This window comes from Falco rusticolus, chromosome Z, assembly GCF_015220075.1.
Source record: "Falco rusticolus isolate bFalRus1 chromosome Z, bFalRus1.pri, whole genome shotgun sequence".
NCBI lineage: Eukaryota > Metazoa > Chordata > Aves > Falconiformes > Falconidae > Falco > Falco rusticolus.
Window position 1 is genome coordinate 65505901 of NC_051210.1, and position 14014 is coordinate 65519914.

General features: G+C 36.8%; 1 protein-coding gene across 1 annotated transcript in view; it reads right to left on the reverse strand.

Annotated features, from left to right (window-relative positions):
* The window catches only part of MTREX (Mtr4 exosome RNA helicase), a 49423-nt gene that overhangs the window by 28869 nt on the left and 6540 nt on the right, over positions 1–14014 (reverse strand). The window contains exons 6-15 of the mRNA XM_037373510.1: positions 13531–13705; positions 12471–12561; positions 11993–12117; positions 11005–11103; positions 10141–10243; positions 9888–10019; positions 8636–8715; positions 7121–7231; positions 5975–6076; positions 4387–4512 (exon numbers count right to left, since the gene is read on the reverse strand). Of these exons, the coding sequence (XP_037229407.1) occupies positions 4387–4512; positions 5975–6076; positions 7121–7231; positions 8636–8715; positions 9888–10019; positions 10141–10243; positions 11005–11103; positions 11993–12117; positions 12471–12561; positions 13531–13705 (1144 nt within the window). The remainder of the gene's footprint in view (positions 1–4386; positions 4513–5974; positions 6077–7120; positions 7232–8635; positions 8716–9887; positions 10020–10140; positions 10244–11004; positions 11104–11992; positions 12118–12470; positions 12562–13530; positions 13706–14014) is intronic.

The following is a 14014-nucleotide window of genomic DNA, read 5'->3' on the forward strand; positions in this document are numbered from 1 at the left end:
CTACTAACCGTCAGACACACTTAATAATGAATACAAAATACGAATATTCAAGAAATGTTAGTCTGTATACATCCTTGGCCTGCTTCATCATGAAATTTCTTATAAGTGTTTTGTATTTAAAAAGGAAATTAAGAAGTACTTTTCATGTTGTACTGCTCACCTTCTAAAAGATTATAAAAGCATGAAAAAATAATGGAATAAAATTATTTAGATCAGTGGAGAAGAATCAAGACATAATACAGGGAGCAAAAAAGCTGCCATTATTTTCCCCTTTTGTTTCCTATAATTCAAAAGGAGGAAAAAATAATCAAAGGGCTTGTAGTTTCAATAAAGGAAATACTCTTTACAATTTCCTTAAAATCGATTAAAAAGGCCAGAGACAGTATCAAAAAAGTGATCTACTATTTCTTTTTTTGTCTTAATTCAGGCAGATTGAGTTCTATAGTTCTCAAACTACTGAACTTAAAACAATTTCTGAACAGTTGAGCTGACAGAGTAATGTCAAAAGTCTGAACATAAATAATTGAAACATAATTGTTATTAAGCTATTTACAATTATTTCAGACAAATTAACTTTTGGGGGATATTCTTTATAAACTATAGATTACAAGTAAACAAAATCAATGTTTACTTGTTACATGTTACAATGTTACAAAAAACCAAAAACACATAAGGAGTGTTCTCTCATTTTATATCTCCTGATGTTTAATTTTTCAGCTGTGAAAGTACAAATGTATAAAGTATTTCAAGAACTATGCCACAAAATTACAACTCATTTTACATAATCTTAAAAATTCACAAAAATCCAGTTAAAATACTTAGTACTCATACATCGCAAGAGATGTACCCATGCATTGTTTATGTAAACAAATAAATGTCCACTCCACTAAGAAAACAGAAATTGAATCAAGACTAAGAAATAATTTCAAAACCTAATGCTCCCATACATGAATAGTTTCAGTATTTTTGAAATTGCTTATTTTACTGATTTCTGGTTAGTTAGCCATAATGCAGCATTCACAAAAATTCTGACTTTGATAAGGTGAACATTCCTTGTGTATAACAGCAATTTAATGTATACATTTATTATGAATTAACAGGTAGCACTGACGGAGCAAGACACACATGAAAAAATCCACATCTGTGTAACTAACAGCAGGCATATATATGTTTCCCTTCGTTCTTCATCCCAAAATAGAGAAATACTGGCATCCAATTTTTTTTGGTAACGAATACACTTTTTATTAACATACCCTGATTGTGACTTAAGGCAATGTGGTAAAAATTTATTAAATTGACTACTTCTTATGAAAAAGTCTGTGGCTTTAATTAGGGATCGCTTAACTTGGACAGGGAGCTCAGGCAGCTCAAGGACAACTTCAATGAGCAGGTGGTATTTGCCTTGAGCCCCCTGAACCAGCAAGATATGAGCAGGACCATCCAGACAATAAATACTGTGTGCAGCTGTGTCATGGCGGTAACTCCACCATACTCGGATGTCTGGCCAATGTCCCTGTCATGTGTGAACCTTACAAATCATGAGATAGTGCACACCTGCACTTAGCCTAAAGTTAAAAGTTTACATATGCTAGCTGTAGAGGAATGAAGCTGGGTTAATTAACATCGATAACATACAGCTGTGGGCTGGCTTCAGGGGCGGTGGGTCGGCTGATGTAGACCAGGTGCAGCTGTGGCTGGTTCTGTTAAGGGGTTGGGCAGCCAAGGAAGAGACAAGGCAGAAGCAGAGAGAAGAGAGAGAACACATGCCCTGGATGAGGAGAGACTAGGAGAAGCAGCAGAGGGACTGGCATGAGGAGTATGTTGGTATGAGATGGTAAAAGGCCTTGTTGCAGCCCGCTAGTTTAGAGAGTGCTGTGACAACTGATGCCCCGTGTGAGGCCCTTCAGATTATGAGACTGAGTGTACTGAGTGATGGCTGTGCTGGGGGATGTCTGAACTTCTGAACAGCGATGGTGGTGCCCAACATAGCGGAGACAGGTGGGGATAGCCTGCGATCCAGATCACGTTGACATAGGCAGGAAAAGCCTGGGGATCTGGATCAGATGCCAGTAAAGATGAGCCGTTGGGGTCAAAGAGAAGGAAGCCTGACTGCCGTGGAGTTAAGAGACTGAGGGTAACGGGCAATAGCAGTGGAGTACATGGCCAGACATGGCAGCAGCCCACAGCAGTGGTGGGTCCTGAGCGGGTCTGGCCACACAGCGATGATGGCTGTGCCGGGGGAAGGCGTGGGAGCAGCACGGTGCTGCGGGCAGCTCCCGCCATTGCTGCTGAGCCTGGTGGTATTCTTGCCGGTGTTTACGTGCTCATTGAAGGTGTCTCCAGTTGTAAAAAAAATGAGTGACCACAAGATGCGGAGAAGCTTGTTGGAACATGGAGTAATGTATTAGTGCTGTATTCTAAATCTGCTGTTGAAAGCTCATTCAGGTTACTGTCCGGTGTGACCCAAGAGGTGAAAAGACGAGGCAGTAAGTTCATCAGAATCCCACTCTGAAGAAAACAAAATCCCAGATTTCAAGAAAGAAGATGAGAAGAAAGATGATCAGCCCCCAGAAGCTGAAAAGCCCAAGATAAAATTGAAGAAGGGATATGTGTATAAGTTCAGGGACAAATTGTCTGGACTGCATGAGAAGTTTATTTGTGAAAAACTTGTGATGATTGTTAAATACAGAAGGCATGAAATGCTAAGAAGAAAAAAAAGAGTTCAGGGACAAGCTGCCTGGACTGTATGAAAAGTTTATTTGTAAAAAGGTTGTGATGATTGTTAAAAACATAAGGCATGAAATGTTAAGAAGACAAAAAAAAGGGGGGGCGGGAATTGTAGAGGAATGAAGCTGGGTTAATTAACATTGATAATACACAGCTGTGGGCTGGCTTCAGGAGCGGTGGGTTGGCTGATGTAGACCAGGTACAGCTGTAGCTGGTTCTGTTAAGGGGTTGGGCAGCCAAGGAAGAGAGCTGCTGAGGAAGGGAGAGGAGGAAGAAGCAGAGAGAAGAGACAGAGCGTACCCTGGATGAGGAGAGACTAGGAGAAGGCAGCAGAGGGACTGGCATGAGGAGTATGTTGGTATGAGATGGTAAAAGACCTTGTTGCAGCCCGCTAGTTTGGAGAGTGTTGCGACAGCTAGGTGTGTAAACAATTAGGGTTTTTTTACTGAGTTTAAAGGTGGGCAAGCTCCAGGACTGGGCCAGAAGCCTCACCTACAGGTGGACACACAGCACAGGAATTTTCCCAGTTACTCCTGGCGCTGGCTGCAACGGAGCTTCCCAGCCAAAGTGGGCCTGGATGATGTTAAGGTGGTAGCTGGTGATGTATCCTTTTCTTCACTCTGTAATGCTTTGCAGTAATGATTTCATGCTTTGCTCCTACTGCTCTTTTATCACATTGTGCTGTTTCCTTTTCGCTTGGTGTCCAGTCAACCAGCAAAACAGGCGATTCCCACAATTTAAACAAACTTTAACAGTACCATAAGTGCCATTTTAACACAAATGACCTGCTACTTGTACCAAGGCTACAAGCTCCTGAATAGCATGCAGAGAACACCTCCAAGTTTTCAATTTTAACGTGTGTGCACAACTAACATAAGCAACCTAAGCTAGGCAACACGCACACCAGAATATATGCTTCCTTATGGTTATTTTTGCCATGGAATTTAAACAGAAGTGTAGTGAGTGCAATGCTTCACATTCCAGTTCTAAAGCAAGAGGGTATTACTGTAATAATCTGTAACACCTTCCATTACAGTTTGGGGAAGCCTTATTATCTAATGCCCATCTCAACCGCAAGAGTGTTTTTTTTTAGCCTCTTTATTTCCAAACCTCAAAGTTTCCTATAAGCACTATTATTTTCTCCATAGTTAATTTTAGCTCACTGACAGCCATCTCACTCTTCTTATTTACCATATTTATCTTATTTTTTGCATAACATTGTCCAGTTTGTCTATTACACTGAAAAGTACATTAACCAAGTTTTACTTCACCACAGAACTAAGCCTTTAATAATTCTTGTGAATGCTCAGCAAACCTTTTCAAGTTCAGCAATATCCCTGAACTGACTGCTGTCAGCAAGAAACAAACAGAACTCTGCAGTGGTAGTGATATCACTAGGAAACAGGATATAATTCTACCTCTCCTGCCTGAGAACCCTTTTATACAGAGAAGGATGATAACAGTCTTCTAATTTTGTTTCACAACAGAAACTCCTGCTTTAATGAGAATTCAGTGAAAGCCCATACTCGTTTTAGGAGCTGTCATCTCCCACCTGCATGATCTAACTACTTTTTTTTTTCTAGATAGGTAATTTTGCATTACTCGAATAAGCATAACCTTAGTGGAGAGGATAAAAAAAAAAATCATCTTCTTTCCTACCTTCAAAAGCTGCTTGCCAATTGTTGGACTCATTTTTTCATCCACCATAAGAATTACTATTCCTCTGTCATCCATACCTCGGCGTCCTGCACGACCTGACATTTGAATGTATTCACCTGAGGATATCTAGGATAACATGAGAAAAAGAAAAAAATTAACAAATATTAGAAAAATTGCAAGAACATATAAAGTGCTATTTACAATTATACAGTAAATGACCGTGATGTGTACTAAGACATGAACTTTTGACATGTTGAATTCATTACTCATAAGCCGATTATTAAACTACTAGGAAAAATCCATGACTATGAAAAATGTATGTCAGCAGCTGAAGTTATCTAATGCTCCCATAGCTACAATAATTTCCATAGCACAGTGCGTCATTTTAATAAACATAAAACACATTTTACTAATGTCTTATGTGATGGAAGGTTGCTGGGCATGGTGGAGATTTATTAAAATATATTATACATCTTCAAGATACTCACAAGGCACCTTCACCATCTTCAAATAATACTATCACTTCATTTGATCGATTCAAATGTATCATTAAAACACTGATACCTAGCAAGAGCTGCCGTATTCTTATGCCTACTAACCATGAAACTGAAGAGGTTATAAAGAACTGGGACATGGACAAAAGCCAGCTGTAACCGGCTCCCTTTGTCTCCATAGGTTATAAAAGAGGGGGTCATGTCATCTGTGGAACCTGCATTCCCCACAACTTCCTGAGTTTCACTTTAAGTCAAATCTCAAAAACTACTTAAGTCAACCATGCTGTATCATTTTTAAAGCAGGAGTTCCACATATCTGATAGCTCAAAGGTACCTCATTCTCACATACATCTTAAGGGCATGCAATCAGACTGAATGAATCATGAAACTGAACAGCCTAAACTAAGACTGAAGAGATGTTTACCTCACAATGTACAAGTCAAGTCACTCATCCTGCTTATCTCAATTTTCCTGGCTCTGAAAGATGAACCATGACACTCATCTATGAAGTTTTGCTGTGATGACTTGTACACCCTTATTACCATTTACATGTGATTCACATAGCTGGTTTTAACATTTAAAACTTTAAAACTATTTGCTTTCCAGCAAACAACCTCTCTCTCCTTCACCCATTTCTGTCTTTCTGTGCGCTACCCAAAATAGTCTGCTGTAACAGATCAATACTCTCCAGAGGTAAATGATCTCTTTTCTTGAGTCTGCCAAAACCTAAAATTTAGTCATCATTATGATATGATACTGAGCCCAATTATTCCCCACACTCCTCTGACACAGAAGAAAACAACTGGGTCTCACAGTTTTGGACAAGTTGTAAAGAAGTCTTAGTCTAATCCAATGTTTACTGCTAACCTGTTTGACACCCTTTTGCTGTATATATTAAAATAAATAATTTCATGCATAATCTGAATACTCTTCAAGAATTTGTACGCTAATTATGAATGAATTAGTGAACAAAGATTTCTGAAAGAAAAAAATGTATTTACTACATTGAAGTGGGTAAGTCAAGAGTAAATTTAAGGCTAGTAAGGTTTAAATAATGCAATTCATTTATTCAACAGAACCTGTTTTTCACTTACCCATCGGAAATCTTTTCCGTCAAATTTGCTGGCACTCGTAAATAGCACAGTCCTGGCTGGCATATTAATTCCCATAGCAAAAGTCTCTGTTGCAAATAAGGCCTAAACAAACAAACTAAAGTTAAGCAAGCAAAACCAAAGGCTCTTAAGCAAATGTGCAAATAGTCAGAAATCGCTACACAAAACCTCTCCAGATTTTACTACTTATATACAGTGAACATGGGAACATACGTGCATTCAATAGCTAAAAACTGGACCAGAAACATTCTTTCCCCCTGCCCTTATTTCCTCTGGGAAAATGTAAAAACTAGTTATATGGGACCATGTAAAAGACTCAAAGGAAAAACACAAGGGGTGCAAATTATATTAATGAAAAATAATTGTTAATTTCCAAAAAATTTCCCCCCAAACCCCCAGAACTTTCATCTAAAGTCAGATTTTTCTGAATGTATGTGTATTAGGGCAACCAACAAGCAGCTTGGTTAATGTCTACAGTCGTTTATAGGAGCAAAATACATCATAAAATTGTGGAAGAAAATATTAAAAGTTAGATACTGCAAATATTAATACTTTAGAATAAAACCTGGAACACTTAAAACTAAAGCTGTAATTGTGCACTAACACATCTTTCTCCTTATAGAGGAGACAAAACCCCACATGAGGTTCAAGAATTGTTTTTTAGGGTTTTTTCAGATAAAGGTGGAGGCATTTATGCAAGTATTTGCATTTTTCAAGGGAAGGGAGCTGAAATCAATTACATGAATTAAATCTGTGCCATTGGAACAGCCACATGCTTCCAGAGGTGCTGTGTGCATTTGCAGAACCAGGTACGCAGATCCACAAAATGGGGACTTCCCTTCATGTATCTGTAGCTCTTCTTGAAATTGCCTACTTACTGGTCCACACAATGTTAAAACAATTTTTTTTATAAGTACTAAGCTTTATGCTTCCTGCATTCAAGACACAAAGCGTTTTTCAGTTTGCCATGTGTACTGACTCTTTCACCTTTTTCAGTCAAGGAGTCGTCAAGATCTCCAGTATAATACTAGTGTACGTTCTGAGCTAAGACATACTTCTCAGTTTTTCAGGATTACTGACTGTGGATTCACACAGAGAAAAACCTAAATGTGGACATAAAATACATACCTTTATTAAGCCCTCAGAGAAAAGAATTTCTATGGTTTCTTTTAAGATAGGAAGCAGACCGCCATGATGGATACCAATTCCTCGCTTCAGAAGAGGAAGTACGTGCTCAACCTGGGAATAAACATACAAAGACCGGTAAACAAATTTTAATATTCGTTACTAAAAATTAAAATCTCTATAGAAAACCTCAACACTGCCCTTAGTGCTGACATAATTCATTACGTCCCGATTTTAAATACAATAAATACTCCTCCAATATTATTTTCCAGTTAGAACTAGGAATGATATGAAGGGTAAATCAGAGACCAATCTTTTCAGCAGACTAGTCTTAAATTTGCTTAGGCCAACTGTGAAGCTATGCCCAAATTTACACATGCAGTTAGTATTTAAATCTGTCTCTATTAAAAAAAAATGCCTCATTTAGAATCAGTTTTGGAAATAGTGATCCTGGTATGAATGAGATACTTTGTTTCAATTTTAGTTGTACTGATTTCATTTATTCCTATGTGCTGTAGGACAGTAATTCAGCACCTATGCCATACAATGCAATTCAGGCTGTAAATGACTGAATTTATCTCTTAAATTCTAAAAACATAATACTTCAAACAAATAACTATATAAATTTAGCTTTGTCTCTGCTTTTTTCTTTCAAAACAAAGATTCTCGCTAACAATCTATTAACACTTCGTTACCACCCCAAACCTATTTCTGAGAATACACTTTTGAGTTATCATGGTCCACAGAGTCCAAAACAGATTACTTTGATACAGTGCCACTGTTACAAACTTACTGTAAAAAGACAGCACATAACACCTTATATATTGATTTTTTTCAAGTTCACAAACAAAACAAGTATGTGAAATCTGAAGTGAGTAGGCAAGGCCAAAAATTAAATGGTTGGGTTTTTTTTCATGGACAAATTGCCATGCTCACAACAAAGATCACTACACTAAGCAATTATGGACACAAATAAATAAAAAGTGGGAAGAAGTTAATAGTTGTAGTATTTGTTACAAAACTACTGAATCCTATAATATCCTGTCCATTTGGAAACTTGTATTTTCCCACTGTAAAGATAGTCACTGCGCGTGGTCATTATACAATAAATTAGAATGCAGATACATCAATTCAACAATTTGAAAGGCTCAGCAGTCAATACTTCTAAACTGCATACTGCACTCTCGTTTGAACTATTTCCAGACAGTTTTAACCCAGAGATACCTCTTTATAAGCCCTTATGTTTACTTAAAAACTTTATTAGAAAGAACATAAAACACAGGTAGGAACTCCATGGTTAATTTTGGCATGTGTCATTCACTGGAATCACACAGATAGGAATTGTAATCACTGAGTCCTAATTCACAATGCCAAGGAACAATGAAAGAGATATTAAAACCCAAGGAGATGAATAAGAACATCCAGTTTATGATTTCTGTACGCACTATTAAAGACCCACAGGCTCAAAAGTTGCAGAGAACAGGACAGCAGCAGCTACACCTACTCAATCTCACTCACCTGAGGAAGCTTTTTATCTTCATCTGAGAGACAATCAATTGCATTATTGAACACTTCTTCAACCATCTTTTTTTCTTCATCTAAGAAGGCAATTTGTAAGTTATTACAAAATCTAGAAGGCTAATACCATATGTAAATAAAGTGTTACCACATTCTAATATTTACAAGAAGTTTACAATAAAAATAGTGTGGAAGAGTGAAGTCAGCACAAAACCACCCACATTGAATCAAGACTTGAATGCAAGCCTGAAGGAGCCTAACAGTAACCAGCAGTAGATGCTCAGGGAAAACAGAACAAACCTTGCAGAATAATCCAAACTTCAGCTATTTCCAAGCTTGGGATTTCTGAGTTTTATGTACTTTTATTTCGTAAACTTCCCTGTTTCTCTTCTACATACTATTCCCTGTCTGCACAGATACTGAGGTTTCTCCTTCTCCCTGTTGATTCCCGAAGTTTACACTCTTTCTACTTAAGTAATACAAGTATGAAGAATATGTATTCAAAGGTATGATTGAAGAAAATATAAAAATGCATTTCTGCACTTCTGCCAATCTTTACATTTTCTGACAGAAACAGCTGCATTATTTTGCAACACTGAACCAGAATGTGCAAATACCAGAGCAAGTAAGGAAGCAAGAACCCTGAACAGTTCACAAACATGAAATGTTAAGTTGCTTTACAACAAATCCCTTATTTTTGTTACAATTCTTAACATTTCTGAGAAGCAATGTATTAAATCTATTTTACAAGCTTGGCCTTAATGCAAAATGAAAAAGTCTTCTTTGTTTACCTTTTGGGTTTTTGAGGACAAGGTGGAGGAAGGGAACAAAGAAAACTGGATTGGATAGTTGAGAAAGAACAGTCTAGTGGTTTGTTATACAGTTGTTTTGACTTCCAGAAAATAGTCTTTTTTCTAATGGACATAACATGAACATTCTGGGAAATACATTTGTTATGATCAGTCTTCTCCCATTACAGATAGAATTTTCCAGGAACTCTTGGGCTATTATTACAGTGAAAGAGGATTTTTGAGAAAGAAATAAAGTTTAAAATAGAGGAACAATTCAACATTTTGATGGTCAAGTACTTTTTGTGCACCAACACTCTCCTACTGAAACTAGCATGATGTAATGCACATTTTTCATTTGTTTTTACACAAAAAGTCCCAAAAGAAACAGAAGTAACTAACCAGAATAACATTTCACATCAAACCACAATTGTGAATAAACCTGTATTTTTATTTATCTGTACCTGTATTGAAATCTAACTTTGTCATCTGAAGTGCATAGGCTTCACAGTCTTTCTTACTGAAGCTGAAAATAATGACAGGTTGGAAATTCCTTTCCATGATCATCTTCACAATTTTAAAAACATTTGAAGGACCTGCAGAGAAATTATGTTAATTTAAATGTCAATTTAGGAAAAAAGTATCTTATGGAATAACTGAGACACAAGCACAACTTTGTTGTATTATACATTACTTTAGAATGTGATTCAAACTCACCTTTTGTTCCTCCTTTCCTGCCTCTCTGGTCCCCTTTTGCTAGGTCTCCTGCATCTCTAAGTACTTGCATTGCTGTATTAAAATTATCTTCTCTGAAATCTCCCTAGATACAAAACACAACTTTTGTAAGCAATTACTTCTTACACAGTTCACTTAAAAATGCTTAGTGCTTTGCATAGCCAGTACCATTACCCTATATTTACAGGCAGAAGCTAGCAGCTGAGTTTACTAGGTCAATGTCACAGCTCAGAATTACATTGGTGGCTCTGAAGCTACTGCTCTTTGTTCTAACCACCAAATAATCAACCATGGTAGACCTGCTAACTGACACAATAGCAAAACTAACTTTTAGGAATGTCTACAGGAAACTACACTGCCCAATAAAGACCTAGCTTCAAGTGCAGTACTGTTTATGGCATTAGCTACTGCTACTGTGCAAGCCAGTATGAATTTTAAACAAGATCTTACTTCACCTAAAACTACAAAAATATTTTGCCCCCTCACCTGAAGTAAAATTTAAACACTACTACATTTTCTTTTGAGTGAGAAACAGTTAAAGAAACATTGGCTACTTCATAGATTTACAAAAAGCAGCACGGACTTTGGAAAACAAGGCAAGGATGAGGGCACTTAAGGTATCTCAGCAAAATACTACTCAGCTGACTACACCACATTAGACAGTAAAACCAATCTCTTCTATAAGACTCCAAAAATCTAACAGCAATTTAGAGATCACTGTTGCCCATTTGTACCTCATTTGAACACAAACATCCTTTGTACAGCCAATCCAAATCTGGCTAGAGATCAAACGCGTGACTGATATGCAAGGAAAATGATCTTTCCAAAAACCTGAATATTCCTTACATTTTCATCAACAACCAGATGGAGTCCATCTCCTCCTGCTGGGAATATATAATGCTGCAGTGGAGTGGGTCGATAGTCAGTGTAAATCACATGGCAAGGCTATAAAGGAAGAACAGCATACACATAAATAGTTAATGTTTCTCATTGTATTGTAAATTGTTTCTAATTGTATTGTAAAAATGCTTGATGGAAAATCCAATACATTATTATTAAAATAGATCTTTCTAAAAGCCAGAAAGTAAGAACTCACAGAAACTAAGGTAAAAAAGTTTCTTTCACGAACACTGATTTTGTCCTAATGACACTGCTTAAGAAAATGAAAGTTTGCAAATCCTTTAAAGGAACACAGGTTGGCTACAAAAAGTATTTCTTGTGATCACAAAATGGAAGGATAGTTAGTATGTCCTTCTATATTATTACACAGACTCAAAATCATAGCATCTTCTAAAACCAGAGGAAAACCTGCTAATTTCTATTCTGTAAAAAAGCCTGCAGTATTTCTTACACCACCTAAAAAAGGCAAACAGTCGACTTTTGAAATCATTTAAGTTTTTAATGCATGGAGAAAGCTTGTTTAGAAAAAAAAAGAAACCAAACACTTCCTTTAAATCATTAAATATTATCCACATGGCCTTTTTAGAGCTCTTCAGACAAATTCTCTAAATAACCTCTTATCAGCCCTCTGAAAAATCACCGTACATTCATTGTGTTTCAGCATTCAGCATGTTTGTTAAAATCAAGCTCGTGTCTGAGTAAGTGCGGAAAATAAACTTTAAAGAAATAGCTTTAATCTTGCTATTTAGAACTGACAGCCAGTACAGATGCAAAAGTAAGGAGTACAGCTGGAGAAACCAGGAGTGATCTATACCATCATTTATAAGCAATAAGATGATGACTAAATGCTCAGAAGCTCAATTCTCAAAACCAAAGAGACAGTATTATGCCACATGACAACAAGGATAGAGGTACAGCACATCACAAACATTACCTGTTTGTGAAGATGGCAGATCCATTCAGCAAACTGACGGGCATTTGGAATAGTTGCAGAAAGGAACACATAATGAACATTGTCAGGGAGCAAAATAATTGTCTCTTCCCAAACCACACCGCGTTCTGAAAATGGAAAAGTCACATAAGAAATTTACATGATTAAAGCCTATTTTTCAGCTCTGAAGCCAAAGAACAGCATGCTTAAAGACAAAACAGAACCTAAAAAAATCCTCCCCTACACAAATGGGATATATCAAATGCCTTCAAAGTGGCTTTTGCCTTGGCAAACAAAATGCAGACTGTGATATACAATAACTCTCATATATACATTCAGTAGAAAACAAATCCTGAATGATTTATGCACAAAGACGATTGATTTTAACAGAAAGGATAAAGACTTAATTCTTCATAAGAAAAAAAAATATTCTTAGGAAAAAAAAGATTTCTTAAAAAAAAAAATCACACATTTAGGATACCTGGATCTCTCATATAGTGAATTTCATCAAAAATAACCCACGCAACCTCTCGCATAACCTCAGAACCTCTGTAGAGCATACTTCTCAAAATCTGGAAAAGGAAAGAAAGACTAAGATCCATCACATGAAATAACAAGTCATATGTTACCGAAATGTAAGAAACTGCCAGAATTTTTGGTTCACATTTACATGCAATATGAAAGCTTATTTTGCAAAAAAACTTAAAAGCATGTAAAGACCAGCTGTGAGATGCTTTCCAAGTTGATTCCAATCTAACATATCTCATGATATGAGATGAACTGGTTTCCCTGCAAGTACAGTGAAGGAATATGCACAAAAAGACCACTGTTTTCTTCCCAGCCTCCATGTGGCAGCGTATTTGTTACAGGTCTACAGATCTACTTCTGCCAAGCCACCTTCTTCCCTCACCCTAAGAGATAACCTCTCTGTGATTAATAGGAAATCTTTTGTCAGAAATCAAGTCATCCTGTCTCTCCACCCAATCTTCCCCTACCACAGTTTTCTCCTTAAGACTATACTCCTGTGAGGTCAAGACAGAAAAATTCCAAATCATGGCTGGACAGATATCTGCAACAGAAATATGACAAAAACGTGCCAACGGTACTTTGTTACCTAAGGTAAATGCTATATATTCCTGGAGTACTAGCGTCTAGCATGAACCATTCAACTACCACTCAATGATTTCCCTCTCCTCATTTTGTTTCCCTAGAACAAATTCAGTAAATCTGACTGACTTTCAGTACTTCACATCTAACCAAAGAAAACTCAGTGTCTTGAGCATTCAGGAAATTATGTTATGCCTTTCTCCATGTAAGAATGAAAGTTCTTGACTGACAGTCCAAAGCATGAATTTACAGAGATTGACATATTTTTTCCAATAACCCAAAGTTAAAACATTAAAGAGAGGCATAATGAACTCTGTAACATCTTCTATACTAATTGGGCTAACAGTAACTTTTATCTTTTAGTATCAGACCTTCTCAGTCAAAAAAGAATAGAAGAAAACACAGACAGATTAAGAATTAACGTCTGATCTTACCTCTGTTGTCATTACCAGACAAGAAGCTGTAGGATTAATAGTGACATCTCCAGTCATCAAACCAACATCCTGAAATTCTTCATACATCTCACGGTACTTCTGATTACTCAAAGCTTTAATTGGACTTGTAAATATCACACGCTGTTTCTCCCTCAAAGCCAGGGCAATTGCATACCTGTATTGAAACATTGTACATATTAAAGTTGTCAGGAAGACATTCAGAGCATATTACTTTCCTCTAATCCTCTGCTTAAAAACATAAAATAAAATATGCAATTTAGAACACCAGTGGAACGATATGAAGCATCTCATATCTAGATTATTAAGTTCAGTGCCACCTGAACTACGTATGCCTCTTTGGAGATTGACATATCATTGACAACAAGTTAACTGAAGTTTTTGGACATCAGAGCGCATCTAGTTTAATCTAAAAATCAAATTATCACTGTCTTATGACAAATTATTATTATCTGAACACAAGCTC